At 43.3% G+C, this 25,696-nt stretch overlaps 1 protein-coding gene across 1 annotated transcript in view; it reads left to right on the top strand.

The window, feature by feature from the left end:
• The window catches only part of LOC132828287 (striatin-interacting protein 1 homolog), a 180,488-nt gene that overhangs the window by 22,690 nt on the left and 132,102 nt on the right, over positions 1–25,696 (top strand). The window contains exons 4-5 of the mRNA XM_060845261.1: positions 11,218–11,352; positions 14,378–14,498. Of these exons, the coding sequence (XP_060701244.1) occupies positions 11,218–11,352; positions 14,378–14,498 (256 nt within the window). The remainder of the gene's footprint in view (positions 1–11,217; positions 11,353–14,377; positions 14,499–25,696) is intronic.

Consider the following 25,696-nt stretch of genomic DNA (forward strand, 5'->3'; position numbering starts at 1 on the left):
AGGAATGGCTTCCTGATGAAGGGCTTTTGTCCAAAACGTCGATTTTACTGCTAAACCTTGGATGCTGGTAGAGATTTAAAGCAAGGATCAGGAGTTTTGGACCAAATGAAATACAGATCCCAGAGTGTAGCCACATTCTCCTTGGCTTTCCACAGACCAGATGTGCATTGAGCTGGCTGAGACACGACTTGAGCACCTGCTCCAACTTCCCAGCACTGGAATTTGACCTCTTTCTCAACCTCATCATATACTGCTGACAAAAGACACAGATGAGAATCTTGCGCATATCCCACCATAACCTTGAGGTTTAGAAGTGGCAAAAAGAATCCTGGAATCATTCCTCTTCCAGCAACAAGTTATTAAAGTGTCAGTACACTAGCCTCACCCAAGCTCAAAACATAACTAGCTCTGCCAAAACCAGGCTGTGATTGGGGAATGGCACTTGTCACATGGAGGCCTTTTGAACACTGGAATTGTACAGGCGGTCAATTCTATACACTGTGACCCCTGGCCCCTCAAAGGTGAAGGCAAGGGAATAGGAGTGAAGAATTCACCAAACATCTAACAACTTGAAGGTCTTAAGCAAGACCCTCAGCTTCCCCACTGTTCTGAGCTCTTGTGGGTACTGCTACGTTCCCTGCTGTTGAGGATGCCATTGAAATTTCTCCTGACATTGGATTGGCCCTCAGCAATGAAGTGAAGAAAAGTAGACAATTCTTCAAAAGTCTGCTTTGGTCCTATCCAAGGTGTGTGTACATTCACGAAGTACCGCTCCTCTGAAACAAACTGTGAATTGGAGCAGACTGCCTGGCACATGCTACTTGACACTCAAGATCTTCAGCTGGTAAAAAGGATAAGATAGCCACCTTGCTAGAATTGGAGGCTGGGTGATTCATGATGACCTTTCACAGTCACCCAAGGAGACTTGTAGCTTTATCTCCTGAAACAGTATGGGTTTCTCGCAGGAGGCTCACTGATTACTCCTGTTCCCTGAGGACCGGGAGGATTTGAAATCTGTGCTGGACTTTCCTGCTACCATTGACATTGAGGCTAGCTATGGATGTCCTCATGGTTGCACTATGTGGCACTGTCACCAGTTAAAATAATGAAACCGCATTACTGAGCCAGCAGAGGAGCTTTCTTTCCCCTCTGTACCCCGAGGATGCTACAAAGGAAACTTTGGATGGCACGGTGGCACAGTGGTTAGCATTGTTGCCTCACAGTGCCAGAGATCGGGTTCAATTCCCGCCTCAGGGACTCTGTGTGGAGTTTGCACATTCTCCCCGTGTCTGCATGAGTTTCCTCCAGGTGCTCCGGTTTCCTCCCGAAGATGTGCAGGTTAGGTGAATTGGCTATGCTAAAATGCCTGTAGTGTTAGGTAAAGGTGTAAATGTAGGGGAATGGGTGGGTTGCACTTCGGCAGGTCGGTGTGGACTTGTTGGGCCGAAGAGCCTGTTTCCACACTGTAAGTAATCTAATCTAATCATTCCAATGAGGCATTGGGTGCATGCTCTGCATTCCTTATGCCTGCCGCTGCTGCCCCCACCACCACCACCACCACCAAAAGGAGTCTCGTCACCCTTTACTGATATGACTTTTTTTTTAATAGATATTTTTATTGGAAGTTTAACATTTTGACAAATTTACAAAAATAAGCAGAATTTTCAAGCACAAACATTAATATAAAAATAAATCTTAAATATATAATCATCAAAATTCAACTAATCCACAATCATCCAGAGTGTATAGTTGAGTCGCTTACATCCGTCAAACAAGAGAAAATGTTCTCTAATACACTCATAACAGTATGATAAAAAGGAAGCTATTTCCAAACAATAAGAACAAAAAATTAAACATGTTTGAATGGAGATCTTCCCCCTTGTTCTCAGGGGGCCTTACTACCTTTCCAACGTTCCACCATATCCTCTCCCAAACAGTGTCCCACCCTCGACCCGGGCGCTCCTTAATAGGATTTAGATATAATACCGAGCTAGAGTTAACAGTGAGCGCCGCACCCCCACCCCTCCCCACCCATACCTGAGTATATCTGATAGCAAATTCCTGATGAAGGGCTTATGCTCGAAACGTCGAATTCTCTATTCCTGAGATGCTGCCTAACCTGCTGTGCTTTGACCAGCAACACATTTGCAGCTGTGATCTCCAGCATCTGCAGACCTCATTTTTTATATCTGATAGCATCAATGCCACGTACAAACATACATAACTATAAAATTACAACTCTAACAGATTACAGTTAAGTATAATAACATAAGATAGCAAGGAAGACAACCCCGCTCCCAGAGGCAAAAGTAAAGTAAAATAAAGTATCCATTTCTCCCCACGGAGTGTGGGAGAGGTAAGCCAACATAAATTGTCTCTTACGATTTATTTAACCGAGTCTAAAAGTTTCTTGGCCTCTTCTGGTGATCTAAAATTATACTCGGATCCTTCGTGGGTAAAGCATAGCGTCGCTGGGTAGCGTAAGGTGTATTGAATATCTAAGTCCCTTAAACATTTCTTCACCTCATCAAACGCCTTCCTTCTTCGGGGAGAAGTCCTGAAATAACATAATCTTGGATCCTTCATGGATCATGGCTTTAGGATCCTTTCCAAGCTTTCTGGAGGCATCCAGGAGTATCTGCCTCTCCCTATAACTCTGCAGCCGGAACAGGACCGGGCGTGGGCACTGGTTTGGGCCAGATCCGCGTACTGCGACCCGGTAGGCCCACTCCACCCTTACCCGGTCCGTTTCAGCCCCCAGGTTTAAAAGCTGGGGCAGCCATCGCTCCAGAAATGCTATTAACTGTCCCTTCCCTTCTTGCTCGGGAAGGCCCAGCAACCGAATATTTTTTCTCCGATTTCTGTTGTCAATATCATCGATGTAAATTTCAAAGGCCCGGACTCTCTGCTCCAGAGCCCGCACCTGTTCTGCAGCTGTTTGAGCTGCAGCCTCGGAGGTCGTGGCCTTTAGTTCCGCCCCCTCCACTCGGCCCTGCAGCTCCTCCATGGTTTGATTCTGTTTTTGCAGCTTTTCTTCGAATGCATTCCATCGCTGTCGGGATTCTGCGATGAAATCGACGAGTGTAGATTCCAGTCTGACAATCATCTCTGTAAGGCCCGTTTTTACATCAGCTGCAGCCGGAGGAGAGGAGGGTGGGGGAGGGGTCTTTATTTTCTGAGAGCTGCGGGGTCCCTTCGATTTACTCATTATCCACTCAGTATTAGACTGTTTAAATATAATATTCAGCAGCTAATTAAGATTAAAGAAATTTTTGGGTGGTTTGGCAAGTGTGGTGGGGACAGGTAACCCACTTTGCCCAGGTTTTGGGAAGGGCTGTGTAGACTCAGACTTGCTGAGTCGCCGCCATCTTGGATCTCCCCCTACTGATATGACTAAAACAGTACCAGGTGAAATATTCCACTCAGCCAGAGATGACCATGGAGGCAAATGCAGCAGCTTTGGCAGTGGTCGTCAGCACCCCCACACAGGGGACGAAAGAGGGAAATGTATGGGAAAGTGGTGTTCTTTCTGAAGACTGAGCAGGATGTACACCTTGCCCTGGAGAAGTGGTTTACTGTTGGCGGAACGCTCTTGCCTGTTGATGCTCTGAATATCCTGCCTTTTCTGCCACCTCAGCTTCTTCTCCCCACTTCCACCAGCTTGGGGAAATAAGGTCAGGTATGGTGTCTTGTTGTTCAGTCTGAAGGAAGCCTGCCTGAGATACATTTACGCCTTCCAGCACCAGGCTTTCATCTGCCCAGTCTGGGAGAAAGTCATGGAGGGTGCATTTATAGCCCAGCATGAGGACAAAGCATATTGGGGTGTTCTGGTTGTTAACTGATGCCTGTAAGGATATGATGCACCTCAGAAGGAACTGCCCTCCCTCCAAGGCTATGACCAACAACCAATCTGCCACGACTGGCACTTGCCCCTCCCCTCGTAGACCCCCTTCAAACCCTGCAGGAGGGATCAGCAGCATTGCTCAATGGTATCCTCAGCAGCAGGAGGAAGAGTATACATAGGGGAGGAAGGCCTGCAAAAAAAAACACAAATATTTGGGGGTGGCTATCAAGCCTCCCAATTTTGCAGGTTCCCTTCCAGAAAATAGTAACCTCAGACCCAGGGATGTAAGGTGACATGGTGCTCATGGATGAAGTCACCCTCATCCCCAATGAGGATCCCAGTACCTTTTCCAAGTGGTGCTGAGTCGCCAAGGCAGAGCCCGGTTGACTATGGACCACTAGAATTCTCTATCAGTTCTGGTCACATCTGTCTGATAGCTATTAGCGGTATCAGGAGTGGACAGGAACATGAGACAGTGATTAGATTAGATTACTTACAGTGTGGAAACAGGCCCTTCGGCCCAACAAGTCCACACCGACCCGCTGAAGTGCAACCCACCCAGACCCGTTCTCCTACCCACACAGACACTGGGAGAATATGCAAACTCCACACAGTCGGTCGCCTGAGTCAGGAATTGAACCCGGGTCTCTGGCGCTGTGAGGCAGCAGTGCTAGCCACCGTGCCGCCCACAATGACTGGGTCCTGCTCTATTTGTTGCTGCAGAGGTTTCTGTGGTCGTCATCAATTCCGCCAACCGGAGCTGCCACCACCTCTCTCTCAAAAAGCAGAAAAGTAACAGTCAAAAGTTTTGTTTGGCCTCACCAGCCAGCACAGTTCCTTAGGCAGCCAGATCCCAAATTGCTGCACAACACATACGTCCCACACAACAGTTCCCTGATGCCTAAAGGCAGTAGTTATACCAGCAAATGATGTTAGTATAGGCCACAGTCAGGAAGTAGTGGTAAGAGAGCCTAGACTTGGTACAGTTCTAAGCCCCAGATGACAGTCACTCACAGGCAAGGACTCAAGCTCCAAGCTGCTCATGTCTAGGCTTGAATCCTCTGACTGAAGAATAAAGTCCCGGCACCAGGAACTAACTGTCCCAAGAAGCGGACTGAGTGGGGGAAAGAAACAGGCTCCAAGAACAGGTACTCCGAAGCATCACCTGGTGGGGGGAATGTCTGGATGTCTAGCTCCAGGCTCCCGAGCACGAAATGAGTAGAAATGCAAGTCACCGGACTTGTCAGGGCAGAAGCAACGTAGTTCCCTATACTTGAGTCCCTCCAGGCAGGCAGTAGTAGCTCCTCCCAGGACAGTAGGTCTTCCCACTTTACTCTCCAATATCCAACTGATACAGTTAAAAAGCATAGTGCAAACTCCCAGCACACTGGAAAGCAACCATCTATCACCATCTTCTGTCTTCTAACGTCAAGCCAATTTTACATCTAATTGACTAGCTCTCCTTGGATCCCATGTGATCTCACCTTACTAGCCACGCTACTATGCAGAACCTGGTTGAAGACCTTGCTGAAGTCTATATAGGTGATATAGTGTGATGCCTAATTTATCTCCTTGGTGACCTCGTCAAAAATAAAACTCAATCAAGTTCATTTGATATGATTTTGAGATGTACAAAGCTATATTGACTATCCCTAATCAGTTTCTGCCTTTCCAAACATACGTAGATCCAGTCTTTCAGAGTCTTCTCTGACAATTTATCCAAAACTGACATCAAGCTCACCAGCCTGAAGTTCCCATACTTTTCCTTGCTGCCTTTCTTAAATAATGACATGACACAACCACGCTCCAGTCGTCTTGCATCTCTGCTGAAACTGTGTATGATATGAATATGTCCGAAAGAGGCCTTGTAATTTTTTTTCCCCTAGCTTCCTATAATGTCCTGGGATGCACTCGATCAGGTCCCAGAGATTTATCTACCTTTGTGTTTTAAGACCTCCATCAGGACCTTGTTGATCTTTAATGTGTCCGATTCTTTCTTTAGTTACTCTTTTGCCGTTCATATACTTTAATCTCTTTGGATTCTCTTTACTCTATCTGTCAAAGCTATCTTGTGTCCCTTTTAGCCCTCCTGATTTCCCTCTTAAGTGTTCTTTGATACGCCTGAAGAGATTCACTTGAGCCAGCTACTCTTACATGACACATGTCTCCTTTTTCCTGACCAGAGCTTCAATACCTGTAGTCACCCAGTGTTCCCTACTCCTGTCAGCCTTGCCTTTCTCACTAACTGGAACATGCTGGCCCTGAACTCTCGTAATCTGACTTGATGGTGTTTAATCTAGATAAATGTAGCGTGCTACATTTTGGTAGGGCAAATTAGGACAGGATTGATACATTTACTGGTAAGGTCCTGGGGAATATTGCCTAGCAAAGAGACCTTGGGGTGAAGTTGCATAGTTTATTGAAAGTGGAGTCACACGTGGACAGTGTAGTGAAAAAGGTATTTGTTATGCGTGCCTTTATTGGTCAGTGCATTGAGCGTAAGTTTGGAAGTTATTTTGTAGCTGTATAGGACATTGGTTAGGCCACCTTTGGAAGATTGGTTCAGTTCTAGCCTACCCTGCTGTTGGAAGGATGTTGTGCAATTTGAAAGGGTTCAGAAAAAACTTGCAAGAATATTGAGCTGTAGGAAGAGGCTGAATAGGCTAGGGCTGTTTTCCCTGGAGTATTAGAGGCTGAGAGGTTTATAAAATCCTGAGGGGAATGGATAGGGTAACTAGACAAGGTTTTTTCCCCTGGCAAAATTAGAGGGCATTGGTTTAAGGTGAGAAGAGAAAGATTTAAAAGAGATCTAGGGGGCAACTTTTTTCACAAAAAAGTTGATGTGTATATGCAGTGAGCTGCCAGAGGAAGTGGTGGAGGCTGGTACAAATGCAACATTTAAAAGGCATCTGGATGGATATATAAATAGGAAGAGTTTAGAGGGATATGTGTTGACAAATGGGACAAGATTAATTTGGAATATTTCGTCAGCATTGGCAAGTTGGACCAAAGGGTCTGTTTCCATACTGCATATTTCAATGACTCTTCAGATTCTTAACAAATTCCACTCTATCCAAGTCCTTAACACTATTGCAGTCACTGGCTGTGTTTGGTAAGTTAAAATCCTGTATTATTACAAAACTATCATTCTTATATTTGTTCCTCAGTTTCCCATTGATTATGGGGCTGGGCTATAGTACAATCTTATAAAATTGGTCACTCCATTCTTATTTCTCAGTTCCACCTATGCAGCCTCACCAGACTTTTTAAGTGCTGCTGAGATCTTTTGGAAAGCCATTGTTTGATTAGATGTAGTCAGCATGGCTTTGTGCATAGGAGATCATGCCTGTCAAATTTTTTTTTAGAGTTCTTTGAAGTGACCAGGAAGATTGATGAGGGCAGGGTGATAGATGTAACCTTTATGGATTTCAATAAGGCCTTTGATAAGGTTCCAAATGGTACATTCCTGAAGAAGGGCTTATGCCCAAAACGTCGAATCTCCTGTTCCTTGGATGCTGCCTGACCTGCAGCGCTTTCCAGCAACACATTTTCAGCTCTGATCTCCAGCATCTGCAGTCCTCACTTTCTCCTCCACATGGTACAGGTCGTTCTGCTATAATGTATGTTTTATTAATGCGAATTCGCTATAACACGATTGACAAATTGGGGACACTTTCTAAAGTGCCAACTTTTAAAGCATGTATTGGTTATAACACAATTCTTGCCCCATTAGTTTAAATAGTGCTATTATCATGCAATTTTGTACGAGAACGAAGCTACCATGTTGTAGCAGAACCAACGGTAGACTGCTTCGGAAGGTTAGATTGCATGAAATATAGGGAGAGCTGGCAAATTGAGTACACAATTGGCTTGATATTAGAAAGCGGAGGGTAATAGTGGAAGGATGTTTTTTTGGACTAGAGATCTGTGACTACTGGGGTACCTTGGGTTGGTGTTGGGTCATTACTGTTTGTTATCTATGCCAATGATTTGGGTGAGAATGTACAAGGCATGATTAGTAAGTTTGCAGATGACACTAAAATGGGCAGTATCATGGATAGGGAGGAATGTTATCAGAAATTGCAACAAGATGTTGTTCAGCTGGGGAAGTGGGCCAGAAAATAGCAAATGGAGTTGAATATAAATAAGTGTGAAGTCTTGTGTTTTGGAAAGTTGAATCGAGGTAGAAGTTTCATGATGAATGGTAGGGTCTTAAGGAGTGTAGTGGAACAGAGGGACCTTGGAGTTCAGCTGCATGGTTCGCTGAAAGTGGAGTCACAGGTAAGATGGAGATGCCGGTATTGGACTGGGGTGTACAAAGTTTAAAAGTCATATAACACCAGGTTATAGTCCAACAGGTTTAATTGGAAGCACCAGCTTTTGGAATGCTGCTCCTTCAGGTGGTTGTGGACTCCACGATTGTAAGAGACAGAATTTTTTTTTCGATTAGATTAGATTACTTACAGTGTGGAAACAGGCCCTTCAGCCCAATAAGTCCACACCGACCCGCCGAAGCGCAACCCATCCAGATCCATTCTCCTACATTTACTCCTTCACCTAACACTACGGGCAATTTAGCATGGCCAGTTAAGCTAACCTGCACGTTTTTTGGATTGTGGGAGGAAACCAGAGCCCCTGGAGGAAACCCACGCAGACACTGGGAGAATGTGCAAACTCCACACGGGAATTGAACCCAGACCTCTGGCGGTGTGAGGCAGCAGTGCTAACCACTGTGCCACCGTGCAAAAGTTTACAGTAACTGAAATTATACATTGAAAAGTATCTTGATTGCTTGTTAAGTCTTTCATCTGTTAGAATGACCATGTTTGTTTCACTACTTTCATATGTAAATCACAAACCGTTCTTTTAAAATTTACATTCTCAGGGCATGTCTCTGTGCTGTGGGATTCTGTGACTTTATGGAAAATGCCATCCCCCTCCTCTCTTCCCTCCCCTTCTATCCTCCTCATAGTTATCTGTACCCCAAAATATTGAACTCCCTCAGCCATGTATCTGTAATACCTTTGATGTCCCAGTACCATGTACCCATTCTTGCTCTGAATTCATCTGTCTTACCTGTCAGGCCTCTTGTAGTGAAATAAATGAACTTTAACCTATGCCCTCTAGTTCTGACTCCCTGACCCCAGGGAAGAGACCTGGCTATTTATCCTATCCATGCCCCTCATGATTTTATAAATCTCTATAAGGTTAGCCCTCAGCCTCTGACGCTGCAGGTTTAGGGTGAGAGGGGAAAGATATAAAAGAGAGATTGGGTTGGGATATCTGGTCGGCATGGACAAGTTGGACCGTAGGGCATGACTCTAACTCATCAGTCTTCCCTACTTTCTGTCATGCTCTTGTGCCTGTCTTATCTGTTTAACTTGTTCTGTTTAACTTCTGTACTGGCTTCGACCTTTTCTTTTTGTCTCACTGCTGTTAAAGGGCCCATCCCTAGTTTAAACCCATGTAGTTCTAACAAATCACCCCACCAGGATGTTGATCTCCCTCGAGTTCAGGTGTGACCTCTGCCTTAGAGGTGTTCCCAATGATCCAATAGTCTGAATTCCTAACCCCTGCAGCAGCTACTCAGCATGCATTCATCTGCCTATTTTCCTATTTCTATTCTTACTAGTGCATGGTTCCAAGAGTAGTCCAGAGTTAACTATCTTTGAGGTCCTGCTTTTTAACTTCCTGCCTAACTCTCTATATTCACTCTGTAGAAACTCATCCCTTTTTCTGTCTGTTTTTCTTGGTCCCAATCTGTGCAATGACCTCTGGCTGCTCAAGCACCCCTTTTGAGAAATTGCTGCAACCGCTCTGAGGCACTCTTTTTTTTTTTCCCAGGCACCAGGGAGACAGCACACCATTCTGGCGTCTTGCTCATGGCTGCAGAAACACCTTTCAATGACCCTGACTAGAGAGTCCCCTATCCTAGTTGCTCACTTACGAACATGGTCTGTGTGTACTGTTTGGAACACAGGGTCTGTTTCCATGCTGTATAACTCTGTGACCCTCTAAGAAGTAACAGTAACTGTAGACTATACAGTGCCTTGATCCTGATCCACCATTCAGAAGATCACAGATGATATTTTTGCTTCTAGACCCTCTTGCTTTTGTATTCCATATCCCTTAATTTCCTGAGAGATCAAAAATCCATTTTAATATACTCTGTGATGTGGAGGTGCTAGTGTTGGACTGTGGTGGACAAAGCCAGAAGTCTCTCAACACCTGGTAACAGTCCAACAGGCTTATTTGAAATCACAACCTTTTGGAGCACTGCTCTCTTGTCAGGTGATATCACCTCTGGAGTAGAGAATTCTAAAGAGTGACAGCCCTTTTGTGGAATAAACCTGCACATCTTGATGCAAGGTTTTCAATCCCTTATCCTGAGACTGTACTCCTCTGTCACAGTTTCCCAAGCCAGACCATATGACCTCTTCATGTCAAGATAAAGTCCGTTCAGGATCTTATATATTTTGATTAGATCACCTCTCATTCTTCTAAAAATTAAAGTAAAAGTCAGTTAGCTGGATAGTTGATTTGTGAGGCATAATGATGCTAACAGCCTTGTTTCAATTCCTGTACTGGCTCAACTTTGATCTTGCCTGAGATGTTATCACCTCAGGTTGACCTCCATCAGGTGTGTGCCTCCCTTTCTTTCTTTCTCATCTTTCTTTCTCTCCCTCTCTTCCTCTCTCCCTCTCTCTCTCTCTCTCTCTCCCTCTCTCTCCCTCTCTCTGTAATGAGAAAGCATGATGCAGAAGTGCCAGGGTTGGACTGGACAGCACCGGATTATAGTTCAACAGGTTTATTTGAAAGTACAAACTTCCAAATAAACCTGTTGACTATAAACTGGTGTTGTGTCATTCTTAACGACTGAGAAAGCAGCGATGCTTACATTCTTTTAAACTCCAGACAGTAGGGTAAGTTGGGGTAGGCAATGGCTGTGTCATATTATCACTTGACTATTAATCCAGAGGTCCAGGTACTATTCTGGATACAAGGTGGAATTTGAATTCTGTAATAATTTGGAATTGAGTGTCTAACCAGTAGACCATTGCTTCTCATCAGGAAAAACCCAACTGGTTTACTACTGCCCTTTAGGGAGGGAAATCTGCCACCCTTGCCTAGTCTGGCCTACATGTGACTCCAGACCCACAACAACGTATTCAACTCTTAATTGCCCTCTCATTTTTCATCCCTTTTGGTTTAATAGAACCAAAGGATTAGAACTTGCATCATGTGAAATGAACCTTCTGATCTGTTTGCATTTGCTTTCAGGAATGTGTTTTTGAAACCGAAATAAGACCTGTCCTAAACGGTGATTCCTGTTTATGTATATAACCAATACGTAATAATAATTTGCTTTGTAGTGAAAGACAAGAAGTGGACTGAAGTGGATATCTCAGAGCATCAGACACATGCCATGAGATTGCTGGATGGCCTGGAGGTAACTGCCAGGGAGAAAAGGCTGAAAGTGGCTCGTGCTATACTTTATATGGCACAAGGTAACATCTAGTTGCAAATGTTAAGCTTAATGTATGTAAATTGTTGATTTCTCACCTTGATGAAACAGAAGTTTTCAAAGTCAAAAAAGATTCAAACCGAGAAAAACCCCAGTGCCAACATAAATATGTCCAGATGAAATATTGCATAGGATGCAAAATAAATTTCAGCTTTACCTTAACCTTAGTAAAGTGCAGCAGGTCAGGCAGCATCCAAGGAACAGCAGATTCGATGTTTTGGGTATAATCCCTTCTTCAGGGCTTATGCCCGAAACGTCGAGTCTCCTGTTCCTTGGATGCTGCCTGACCTGCTGCGCTTTTCCAGCAACACATTTTCAGCTCTGATCTCCAGCATCTGCAGACCTCACTTTCTTCCTTAACCTTAGTAGCCAATGCAGCAGAAATATGATATATTTAAATTTTCTGAAACAGGCAGTTGATTGCTGCATGAGAATGGGATGGTGGCAGAGTGGTTTGCACTACTGCCTCACAGCGTCAAGAACCCAGATTTGACTCCAACCTTGGGTGTCTGTGAAAGTTTGCACATTCTCCCTCTTTGCACGGGTTTCTGTTAGGTGCTCTGATTTCCTGTCACAGTCTAAAGATATATAGTTTGCTGGATTGGTCATGTAAAATTGCCTTGTTCTGTCCAGGGCTGTGCAGGCTAGGTAGATTAATCATGGTAAACGCAGGATTACAGGGATAGGGTGGAAGTGGGTCGAGATGGGATGCTCTTTGGAAGATCAGTGTTGACTCAATGTGTCGAATGGCCTCTTTCTGCACTGCAGGGATTCTATGATGGATCATCTATTGACATTGATACATAGAGTCATAGAGATGTACAGCATGGAAACAGACCCTTGGGTCCAACCAGTCCATTCTGACCAGATATCTCAACCCAATCTAGCCCCCCCTGCCAGTACCCGGTCCATATTCCTCCAAACCCTTCCTACTCACATACCCATCCAAATGCCTCTTAAATGTTGCAATTGTACCAGCCTCCACCACATCCCCTGGCAGCACATTCCATACACGTACCACCCTCTGTGTGAAAACGTTGCCCCTTAAGTCTCTTTTATATCTTTCCCCTCTCACCCTAAACCTATGCCCTCTAGTTCTGGACTCCCCGACCATAGTGAAAAGACTTTGTCTATTTATCCCATCCGTGCCTCTCATAATTTTGTAAACCTCTAGAGGGTCACCCCTCAGCCTCCGACACTCCAGGGAAAACAGCCCCAGCCTGTTCAGCCTCTCCCTGTAGCTCAGATCCTCCAACTCTGGCAACATCCTTGTAAATCTTTTTTGAACCCGTTCAAGTTTCATAACATCTTTCCGATAGGAAGTAGACCAGAATTACGCGCAATATTCCATCAGTGGCCTAACCAATGTCCTGTACAGCCACAACATGATCTCCCAACTCCTGTACTCAATACTCTGACCAATAAAGGAAAGCATATCAAATGCCTTCATCACTATCTTATCTACCTGCAACTCCACTTTCAAGGAGCTATGAACCTGCACTCCAAGGTCTTTGTTAGCAACACTCCCTAGGACCTTACCATGTCACCATGGAATGGGATTCTGACTTCTGCAAATTAATTTCACTTTATCTGTCACAACTGAGTTTTTATCCTAATTCTAGATGAACAGCTGGAGTCTAGTCTAGTTGATCACGTTCCCCTAGTTTAGTAGTGTGAATGGAATATTTCAGGATGAGAGGTTATCTCCTTTTAATGAGATTTTTATAGTGCAGATGTGTTTATCTCCAGTGTTTAAGAGCAGCCGTGTATTTGTAAATGTTTTGCATAAGGGAAAGAGAGAGGGCTGAGTGTGATCTGATTAAAGTATATAAGATTGAGGGAGTTGACAGGCTAGAAAGAGTTTTTTTTCCTTTAGGCCAGTAAAAAGGGAGCCATAATCTTTTGGCAAAGCTAGCATATTTCGAGGGGATTGTGGGTGTAGGGGGTCTGAAATGCATTGCCTGGGAGGGTAGTTGAAGCAGGAAACCTCCCAAACTTCAAAAAGTACTTGGATGAGCACTTGAAATGTCATGACATTCAAGACATGGGCCATGTGCTGGAAACTGAGACTGGTATAGATTTGTTTTTTTTTAAGTGTTCTGATGGGCTAAATACCTCTTCTGTACTGTATTATTCTATGAATCAATTTTCTCCATCTTTTTATAAGTTTCACCACTTTGTAGATATGTTCCTAATCAGCCTGCTGAGATGTTTTTCCACACCTCTAGAGAAGGTGGGACATGAAACTGTTCATCACTTTGTGGTACGTTTAGTTTTGATTGGATATTCTCCTTGACTGCCTTTGTTGGCCACAGGTGGTTCATCTTTCTCACATATAATTGCTAGCCCTCAATCAAAATGTTTTTAATCCTCCTTCATTACCCACAACTGGATCTAAAATATCCTGCTCTCTTATCTGCAACATACTGCTCTAAGAAGCAATCCCTGATGAACACTAGAAATACATATTCTGCGTCGTCCTTGCCCATTTGTCCAGTGAATAGCAGGTTAAAATTACTCATGAGAATGGTAGTGCCCTTCTTAAACGCGTCCATCACTTGCCAATTTGTGCTATAAAATGAAACGTTCAGTGCCTAAAAGGAAATATTCTGGAAAGGCTCAAACCTATAGTGAGAACTATTTGTGCCTCTTTCAGGTGCTTATTCTGCATGTCTGATATTTTCTGATTTTAGCGAGTTTCTGATTTATTCCATATTTCTTCTGGTGGTTTTAGTCGACTAAAAAGTGTTTCTGTTCATCCTTGTCCAAATGTGCAGCTATCACTTTCACAATCTCATTATTTATTTTGGCAGCCAATTATTTTTTCCTTTCAAGGATAATTGTCACAGACATCCCCACCTTTGTCATTCACCCCATCCACATCTCAAGCCCTTACCATCCTCCAATGCTTGGAACATTCTCTTTGCTGCATATGTTGAAGCTGGTGTGTACTCCTGTCACATGATGTTGAAGCAAGTTGATAGTGATTTTTTTTTGCTGGCTTGCAGGTACTTTTGGTGAATGTAACTCTGAAGACGAGGTCCAGCAATGGATGAGATATAATATATTTCTGCTGCTTGAAGTTGGCACCTTTACTGCATTGGTGGAACTACTCAGCATGGAGATTGAGTGAGTGCAGACTTTCGAGGATTTTCCAAAATGCTGCACTAGGGGTTCATGCGGATGGGTTGACTGCAAGGTGACAAGCGGCCTTGTTGCTTGTTACCACAACGCTTTTGGTAATGTAATTATGACCCTTGATTAACAGACACCTGTGCGGGCACACATGCTGGCCCTCTTTCAATTCCTGTTGAGGCCTACCTACCAAACATAGTCGTACAGTAATATAGCATGGAAACAGGCTCTTCACCCCAAAATGATCCATGCAGACAATGGTGCCCACTCAGTTAGTTCCAAATGCGCAAATTTGGTCCATTATCTCTCTATAAACCCTTTCCATCCATGTACCTATCCAAATCTTTTTAAAGTGTTGCTATGGTACCTGCCTCAACTACTTTCACTGACAGCCCATCCCACATATGCACCACTCTCTGTGTAAAGAAGTTGTTCTTCAAGTCCTTCTTAAATCTTACCCCTTCACCTAAAAGCTGTGCCCTCCAGTTTTCAAATGCCCATCCCTGGGAAAAAGGCTACATCATTCATCCTATCTATGTCCCTCATGATTTTAAACACCTCAATAAGGTCACTGGCGTTTTCCTATGTTCCAAGGAATAAAATCCTATCCTGACCGGTCTCTCCCTATAACTCTCACCTACTAGTCCGGGCAACATTCTCATAAATCTTCTTTGCACTCTTTCCAGTTTAACAATGTCTTTTCTTTAACAGGGTGACCAAACCAGCAAGCAATATTCCAAGTGTAACCTCACCAATGATTGATACAACTGTAACATGATATTCCAACTACTATTCTCAATGCCTCAACTGATGAAGGCCAGCATGCTAAATGCCTTCTTCACACCCTGTCTACCTGTGACACTGCTTTCAAATAACTATGTATTTGTATTCCTAAGTCCTTCTGTTCTACAACACTTCTCAGGACCTTACCATTTACTGTATATGACCTACCTTGGTTTGACTTTCCAAAGTGACACATCTCTCTCTCATCTGTATTGAATTACATTTGCCGGTTCTCAGCCTACTTTCCCATTTAGAGTCCGAAAGATGTACAGCACAGAAACATGCCGACCAGATATCCTACCCTATTCTCATGTTTTTCAAAATTTACAGTACTTCCTCCTCCTTAACATCAATTTGTTTGAGCATATCAACCTGTTTTATGCTGTCCTCACAAAGAGCAAGGTCCCTCTCACTGCTGAATACTGAAGCAAAGTATTCATTAAGGACCTCCACTAGCTCCTACGATTCCAGCTACAAGTTCCCTCCACTATCCCTGATCTGCCTTACCCTCAGTCTCACCATCCTCTTGTTCTTCCTTAATCCCACACACTAAGGCTTTTTCATGCCCCTTTCTACCTCTCCTCAGTCCATTCTTCCGTTCCTTCCTGGCTACCTTGTAATCCTCAAGAGCCCTGTCTGATCCTTGCTTTGCTCAACCTTAAGTAAGCTTCCTTTTTCGTCCTGATGAGATGTTCCCCATCTCTTATCATCCAAGGTTCCTTCACCCTACCGTCCCTTCCTTGCCTCAATGGGACAAACCTATCAGCAAGTGCTCCCTAGACTATGGCATGCAAGGAATGGAGGGGCTGGCAGAAAGGATCAATTTAATTTGGTGTCATGTTTGGCACAACATCGTGGGCCGAAGGGCCCATTCTTGTGCTATACTGTTCTATGTTCTAAAACAGAGTTGCAATCAAACAATTGATGCAAGTTGATCATAATTTCTGGAATTCGTTGATGAGCAGTTATCTGAATGGAGCTAATTCTTTTCTTTAAAAAAAACTGAAAGAATTGCAGATGCTGGAAATCAGAAGCCAAAACAGAAATTGCTGGAACGCAGTTTTGAAGAACCCACAATGTTAACTCTGATTTCTCCCAACAGATGCTGTCAGACTCAAGAGTTTTCCAGCAATTTCTGTTTTTGTTTCTAACTCATTGTTTGTCTGGAATCTTATACTGCCTTGGAACACTTCAACCCCAGGGCATCAATGTGGATTTCACCAGTTTCCTCATTTCCCCTCTCCCCACCTTACCCCAATTCCAAACTTCCAACTCAGCACCATCCTCATGACCTGTCCTACCTGCCAATCTTCCTTCCCACCTATCCGCTCCACCCTCCTTTCCAACCAATCACCTCCATCCACCTATTGTACTCTTAGCTATCTTCTGTACAGCCCCATCCCACTCCCATTTATCTCTCCACCCTGGAGGCTCCCAGCCTCATTCCTGATGAGGGGCTTCTGCCCAAAACATCTATTTTCCTGCTCCTCAAATGCTGCCTGACCTGTGCTTTTCCAGCACTCTAATGGGCGGCACGGTGGCACAGTGGTTAGCACTGCTGCCTCACAGCGTCTGTAGACCCGGGTTCAATTCCCGACTCAGGCGACTGACTGTGTGGAGTTTGCACGTTCTCCCCGTGTCTGCGTGGGTTTCCTCCGGGTGCTCCGGTTTCCTCCCACAGTCACAAAGATGTGCGGGTCAGGTGAATTGGCCAAGCTAAATTGCCCATAGTGTTAGGTAAGGGGTAAATGTAGGGGTATGGGTGGGTTGCGCTTCGGCGGGTCGGTGTGGACTTGTTGGGCCGAAGGGCCTGTTTCCACACTGTAAGTCTAATCTAATCTAATCTTGACTGGAATCTTATACCTCCTGCTGTCTGAGACATCAGAGCAAAACTCATTATAATGAGTAAGAGACACTAGCTGAGTATAGTTTGAGGGAAAAAAAACTGAAGTTCATTTTGCTCTAAAGGTCATAATAGCTCTCATAACGACCAAAAGTTAAATCAAGAGCATAAAAACTATTTCGTTACTGAAAGTGAATCATCCAGGAACCCCATGACGTGACTGAAACCCTGGTCCCTGAAAGAAGTTAAATTGGAAGTGTTGTCTGCCTGTCTTTCGTCTGCTCTGGAAAGAGCTTGTCTACTGTTAGCATCACTATCTGTAAGAGACTCTCTACAGAAGCCCAGATTGTGGGCAGTGTGCTTTTAGTTTGAACCTCTCCAACACTTGGTTTCTGGAAGGAATCTTACATTCATTTGAAAAATGAACCTACTACACTGCTCTGATCCCAACCACTATGAGAAGAATTTCTGCAATATCAGTTTATGGAAAGAAACGTTCACTCGTCACACATGAACTCAGTCAAATCACATAAATTTCATGTAAATTAACTTGGAGTTTTCAAATTATTCCTCTACTTTGCTTTTCTCTTTTTTTGTATACTTGGCAGTGTTGCGCACGTAGTGGAACAGTCATAGCCTAGGTTATGTATGTTTTGCTCTAGTCCCATTCACGAGTTTGAAGTTTTCTTTTGGTCCATATGCTTGTTCTGGACCGCCTCACCTATCTAAACTTTGTACATGACTGAACCTGATCTCATGTTAACTATCTCTCTTACCCATGCAAGGCCATTTCTATGGTTTCGGCAACAAACTTTTGTCCCCTGAAGTAAACTGCCTGTTTTGCTTAGTGAAGTCTTGCTTCTGGCATTGGCATTCCTAATGCCATTTCACCCTCTTCCTCAGGTCTGTGAAGATTGTGTTTAACCTGGTTCAGAGTCTTCTCCCCATTAGCAGCTCTGCTGGAGCTATCCTTGTAGTTGCATGAGGGGTATCTGATAAATAGGATTCAGGATAGTTTGATATTGAGCGAAGCTGTAAGCTGTTAGTTGAAGCCGATCTTCAAAGTTTGGACTGCTCTTTCCACCAGATCATTGGACGATGGATGGTATGGAGCAGTCCTTATATGCCAAATGTCATTCGACTTGAGGAAATAATCAACTTTCCTGCTGATAAATGATGGCTTATTGTCTGTGACTGACACTCCTGAGTTGCGAAAGATGCTTGCAGCTTTTCTATCACGGTCTCTCTGTTTAATGAATAAACACTATGTACTTCTAACCACTTGGAGTGGGCACCCACAATGACTAATGAAAGGGCCAGCATAGTTGATATGTAATCAAGTCTAGGGTTTACCAAGCCATTCCCATGAATGTAGGGGAGCTGCTAATGGTAATTTTAATCTTTGTTGGCACTCTGGGCATTGTCTCACCAATACGATTGTGTCTGCATCCAATCCTGGCCATCAGACTTAACTTCTCACTAATATTTTCATTTTGAGCACCCCTGGATGACTCTGGTGGAGTTCAACCAGTATCTGGTGGCGATCTTTGCTTGGCATAATTGTTCTTGCTCCTCATAATAAAATGCTGTCCTGTACAGGGATCTGGTCTTGCTGAATCTCAAAAGGTTTCAGTTATGCTGTGGCCCTTTTGCTATCCCCATCGTCACCAGCTGTTTGTTTTGCCAGGATGGGATGATCTTGCACCCACAGTCTGATAGTTGTCAGCAATGACCAGAAGGGTGTTCAGAAAGTTTAAAACCAAAACGGACTCTTCTAACGGTGGCACCACTGGTGATGTATCTACCAGCAGGAAGAGGCTCAAAGCATCACATTTGCTATTTCGCTTCCCAGACTGTATTCCAACTTGTAATTGTATGCACTTAGAGTGAGAGCCCACTCCCGACCTGAAGCTATGGGCTGCACAGTCTTGACCTATTTGAGTAACCGTAGCATGAGTTTGTGGTTTATTCCTATTATAAATTTGCATTGGTAAAGGTATTGGTGGAACTTTCACACACCAAAGATGACTGCCAAACTGTCCTTCTCTATCTAGGCATATTAATGCTCTACATCAGCCAAAGTCTGGAAAACATACACTGTTGGCCATTCCTCTTCATTGGGCAATGTGTGAGCTTACGTTACCTCGATATTGTATGGGGAGGCATCATATGTCAGCATCAGATCTTGTTTGGGTTCATAGTGTGTGAACACCTTAGACAACAATAGCTGTCTCAGCAGGCTACGTTTTCACTAAGAGACCATTTTTAAGGTTGACCTTTTCTCAATAGCAAATTTAAGTGTGCCAGGATGGAGGCCAGGTTACATATAAACTTTGCATAATAATTAACCAAACCAAGGGAAGACCCAAGGTCCAGTACAAATGTGGGTACAGATCGCCCTCACTTTATTTTCCAATGGGTGTAACTCAGTCTTGTCAACTCTGTAACCAAATAGGTCACTTGGGACATCTGGAACGCACTTTTCCCTTCATAAGCCCGCCTTGTGAAACATTTAAGCACTACATCCAATATTTGAGAGCTCTTTATTAGTTTTCCGTGTTGTTAGCATGTCATCCAGATAAATGACGACCTGTGGTAGACCTTTTAAAATGTTCTCTGTCATCTGCTGATGATACCCCAAATGGCAGTATCTTATAATTTGTCATTGAAAAATGTTGAGCCAATCAAGGTGAATCTTGCTTAGCCAATTTTCCTCCACAGGCTTGGGCCCTGAGCCTTTTACTACAATCAGTGCTAACTAACCAACTGCTTCTCAGACAAGACTGGAACCGAAGTTGTATCCTTAATAGAACATAGAACATAGAAAGATACAGTGCAGTACAGGTCCTTTGCCCCTCGATGTTGCGCCGATCCAAGCCCACCTAACCTACACTAGCCCATTATCCTCCATATGTCTATCCAATGTCCGTTTAAATGTCCATAAAGAGGGAGAGTCCACCACTGCTACTGGCAGGGCATTCCATGAACTCACGACTCACTGAGTAAAGAATCTACCCCTAACATCTGTCCTATACCTACCACCCCTTAATTTAAAGCTATGCTCCCTCATAATAGCTGACTCCATACGTGGAAATAGGTTCTCATGGTCAACCCTATCTAAACCCCTAATCATCTTGTGCACCTCTATCAAGTCACCCCTAAACCTTCTTTTCTCCAATGAAAAGAGCCCCAAGTGCCTCAGCCTTTCCTCATACGATCTTCCTACCATACCAGGCAACATCCTGGTAAACTTTCACTGCACCCGTTCCAGAGGCTCCACATCCTTCCTATAGTATGGCGACCAAAACTGCACACAATACTCCAGATGCGACCGCACCAGAGTCTTATACAACTGCAACATGACCTCAGGACTCCGGAACTCAATTCCTCTACCAATAAAAGCCAGTACGCCATATGCCTTCTTCACAGCACTATTTACCTAGGTGGCAACTTTCAGAGATCTGTGTACATGGACACCAAGATCCCTCTGCTCATCCACACTATCAAGTATCCGACTATTTGCCTAGTTCCCCATCTGTAAAGGTTACCCTGTATAGATTCTCAGTCCATCTGAAGTCTTAGGCAAACTTAAGGGTTGGAGTACAGAGTGAATTTTGTCAAAGATCGGTTCTACAATCCAGTTTTCTCCCACAAGTCCAAAGATGGGCAAGTTCAGTGGATTGGCTATGCTAATTTGCTCTGTACTGTCCAGGGATGTGTAGGTTAGATGTGTTGGCCATGGGAAATTAAGGGTAGAGTGATTAGGCTAAAAATCACACAGCACCAGGTTATAGTCCAACAGGTTTAATTGGAAGCACAGTAGTGTTCGGAGCGACGCTCCTTCATCAGGTGATTGTCATAATCACCTGATGAAGGAGCGTCGCTCCGAAAGCTAGTGTGCTTCCAATTAAACCTGTTGGACTATAACCTGGTGTTGTGTGATTTTTAATTTTGTACACCTCAGCCAACACCGGCATCTCCAAATAGTGATTAGGCTGTGTGTGATGGGTCTTTGGAGGGACATGTTTGGCCAAATGGCCTGTTTCTACACAATAGGAATTCTATGGAAATGTTCCAAGCTAGATGTAGGTTTTCCAGGGTGTGCTGTCTCCTGGATAACAACCTATGAGTTTTCTTAATCAAATTAGGTACAGTGGGACACTCTTACTGTTTCAAATCTGCATTCGAATAGCAACTAAATGGCTTGCCAACCCAGATCATGAAGAACATGTTAACTATTTGCTACGACTTGGCTTTGTTTTGGGGTTTTTCTGTGGGCTGACTTAGACTTGCTGTGTTCAGGATATGTGCTGAGTGAGGCTATGCAATTGCCTTTACTCAAGTGATGTTCCCCAAGTTCAGTCAGCCAGGTAAGAGTGTATGCTACCCTGTAACTCATAAGCTCTGCTTGTAGCGTTTTCTGAGGACTCAGCATGTAGTAGTACCTGTTTGAAGTCCAATTGTACTTCAGCTAGTAGATGCTTGTGCATTATTGCATCATTAATCCCACATACCAGTCTCTCAGCATCTCATTACGAATTAAATGCAAGTCACATACCTATGCCAGCTGTCTTAACCTCATCAAAAATCCTGACATGAGTGCCCATGGTTCTCAAACTGACGGTGTCTCAGAATCAAGGGAGGCTTGAGGTCATAATGTTTCTTAACCAAATCCATCAACTCTTGATGCTTGAGGAAAAGTTAGGCTCTGAATAATCAAAAAAGCTGTGGGGCCCACAAGCTGTCAGGTAAATTACTTGTTGATTATCCTCTTCCTCGGTCATTGTTTGAAAAAAATAAAATTTTTTCCACATACTGGACCCAGTATTCAGCAGTAACAAATGAGCCAGGTTTCTCCAATAGCAGCATGATGTCGGAAATGCTTACCCAATTCAAAGGCGACTGTTGTGGGGAATTTCTTCATGAGCATATTCTTTTGTCTGGTTTTGACTGAAATAGCTCTACAGAGGCTATATCCTGACACCAAGTGACCCTTTATTTACATGTGCATAATTCTTGACAATGGGCCAGTGCTCAGAGAACCTCTGATATTCCTGTTTACAACTGTCAGCCATGGCTCCATGAATGGACCAGGTTAACATCCCCAGGCAGGAGAAATTCTGAAAGGTTCACCTTGCTGACCTTATTACAATTGCTACAATCTGGAATTGAATGCATTTAAAATAACTTAGTGCAACAAAACTGTTCAAAAATCTGATTGGAGTGCAACGCCAGATTATAGTCCAATGAGTTTATTTGAAAGTGCAAGGAAAATCATGGGTCGTGTGAACACAGGTGCCAAGAGGTTATTTCACAAACATTGCTGTCCATCATTCATTAACCAAAATCCTTTGATTTTTCTGGATACCTGAAAGTGATCAATACCAGGTCATTCTAATGGAATTAGATCTTAAAGTTCTTTACCTAACAATTACTCTCACTGCATTGGGTGGGTGGCACGGTGGTTAGCACTGCTGCCTCACAACGCCAGAGACCCGGGTTCAATTCTCGCCTCAGGCGACTGACTATGTGGAGTTTGCACGTTCTCCCCGTGTCTGCATGGGTTTCCTCTGGGTGCTCCGGTTTCCTCCCACAGTCCAAAGATGTGTGGGTCAGGTGAATTGGCCATGCTAAATTGCCCGTAGTGTTAGGTAAGGGGTAAATGTAGGGGTATGGATGGGTTACGCTTCGGCGGGTTGGTGTGGACTTGTTGGGCCAAATCTTCAATACAGAGCAATGCTTTGACTCAAATGTAAAACCCTTAGAAAGCAGCAGAGAATTGACGTTATAGCTGCTACTTGTGAATGGCTTTCAAGAATGACCAAAAGATCAAAGTTTGTGAGAAGATTTGTAGCTCGGGTGCTCATTGTTGTGGTTCTGTTTGCTGAGCTGGGAGTTTTTGTTGCAAACGTTTCGTCCCCTTTCTAGCCAGACTGACAGCCAGACTGCTGCGACCACTAGGACTCATAACAGCACACAAACCAACAGCCACTCTTGGACAACAACTCACCAGGACAAAGGACCCGATACCCAGCATGAGCAAAACCAACGTAGTGTACAAAATCCCATGCAAGGACTGCACAAAACACTATATAGGACAAACAGGAAGACAGCTAACAACCCGCGTCCATGAACACCAACTGGCCATGAAACGACACGACCAGCTATCCCTAGTAGCCATACACTCAGATGCCAAACAACACGAATTCGAATGGAACAACACCACTATTATAGGGCAGGCCAAACCGAGAACAGCCAGGGAATTCCTAGAGGCATGGCATTCATCCACAAATTCTATCAACAGACACATCGACCTAAACCCTATATACCGGCCACTGCAGCGGACAGCAACTGACAACCGGAAGCGGCAGATTCAACCAGTATAAATGCCGGAGGAATCAGCACAGAAACGCTTCACAGGAGGCTCCCAAGCACTGAAGATGTCACCTAGAAAGGGGACGAAACGTTTGCAACGAAAGCTCCCAGCTCGGCGAACAGAGCCACAACAATGACCAAAAGAACAAATATAAACCTCCTTTACTTGTTTTCTTGCAGAAAGAGCATTGACAAAAAACAATCAAATAGAATCTTTTTTCCCCCCCACTGTTACGTCCAACAAGGCATGAAAAGACATCACATTTGCTACAATGCAGAAGGAGGCCTTTCTGTCCATCATGTCTGCATTGGCCTTCCAAATAAGGATCACAATTTAAATCCATTCTCCGTCTTTTCCCAAAACTATTTCCTAATGCATCTATTCAAATAATTGTTTAATGTTCTCTCAAATTCTTGGTTTAATCTCCCTGCACCATGTTTTGAGGTTAGTTTCATTTGTAAGTAACTGTGCCCTATTGCTCTTGATTCGTTTCCTCGCGGGCTCAGTTTCTCCAGATCCACTTTGTCCACACATTTCATGATTTTGAAAACTTCCATTAAATCTCATTTTGACCTTCTCCTTTCCAAGGAAAACAGTTATTACTGATATGATACCTAGAACTGCATAAAAATATAGCTGAGATGTTATAAGTTCAGCAATCATAATTTGTTTTTCAAAGCTATTCTTGTTTAAATTTTAGAATCAAATTTATTGAATTTAAAACAAAAATTGCTGCTCTGTTCACCTTATGTCAGTTGAAAGCACTTTCTGGAAAGTTCTGATCCCCAGTCTCATTGAGGCTTAGTCTTTCCCAGATTCGAATAGCTCTTTCAGGTTGTAACCAAATACATTTGGTCTGCAAGCTTCAAACTATTCTGCTTACATTGTGATAACGTATTTCTTAAGTTCTAAACCAGTTATTTTGTCAGGCATAACTGGTTTACACATCTGGAATCAGATCAAGACTTCTACAAAACCAAATTAACACCCAAAAACTTCTTATCAAGCTATGGGTGTTTCCCCTAATCCAAAACAATCCAGATTTTTCTGCTGAAAGCCTAATACACTTGACTGTTTGTTCACTTGTAAATTCTTTCATGGTCAACAAGTTACCATTCATCTCTACAACTAGCCTTTTGGACTTTTGTTTTTAAGAAAGGAAATGTTTCCGAGTTAATCGTTAAATCCCTTCTGAGACATACAGAAAACCTAAGTGTCATAGTTCAAAGTTCAAAAATCCAAATAATTTGTATTCAAATATAGATAAATCCTATCCTGCATCACAATAACTATTGTATAAAAGAGGAGAACAATAATATAATTTAACTCTCCTCTCCCTCTTATCGATAATGTAGGTAAGCGTGGAACCCAAAGGGAGTAGACTGAACTAGACAATAGCGGAATGATTTTAGAATCATTAGAATCCTTACAATGTGGAAACAGCCTATTTGGCAAAACAAATCCAGATAAACACCTTTCTACAGCTGTTAGCATTTTGATCCTGTCAACACCAAGTCAACAGGACTATGAGAAGTCTTCCATTTTAACTGTTGATTTGGACTCGTGGTCTGTTGTTCTGTTTCACTCTTTAAATCTAAATCATCAGTGCAGAGTACTTTTGTCTGTTGTGTGAATGTCTGCTTGAAATTGAACGTATATAGTTGAATTCAAATACTGACTAACCAGTTTTACAACTTAATGTAAGAATAAAATTTGCTTCTAATTAGGGTATCATTTTTGAGTAGTTAAAATGCCTGGTGGGCATTTCTTTTTTCTGTTTAGTCATGATAAATACTATTTCAATAAGTAAATAAATTGACCATTTAGGTGATTGATTAAAATGTCTATAATTTTAGCTCAGCTTATAGAGTAGTCAGACTTGAGTGTGAAAGGGTATTTGGCCAATTGAGTCTGCTCTGCTGTTGAAATTGCCATTGCACTCCTCCTACTGCAGTGTATCACAACCAAGATGCATAAATAACAATAGAATAATCTTGCATGGCAAATATAATGGGAATGTTCTTGGTCTAAGAAACTATACACCATTCTGGGAATTGTTGTGATTGATATCTTGGCTGAAGGTAACTTTAACTGTGCAGTAAAGATCCATAATTGAACCAAAAACTATATAGTGTATATGATCCACTTCTATAATATTTTTAACTACTGGGCTACCTGTGAAGCTGCATT

Source organism: Hemiscyllium ocellatum, chromosome 26 (assembly GCF_020745735.1).
Source record: "Hemiscyllium ocellatum isolate sHemOce1 chromosome 26, sHemOce1.pat.X.cur, whole genome shotgun sequence".
In the NCBI taxonomy this organism is placed as follows: domain Eukaryota; kingdom Metazoa; phylum Chordata; class Chondrichthyes; order Orectolobiformes; family Hemiscylliidae; genus Hemiscyllium; species Hemiscyllium ocellatum.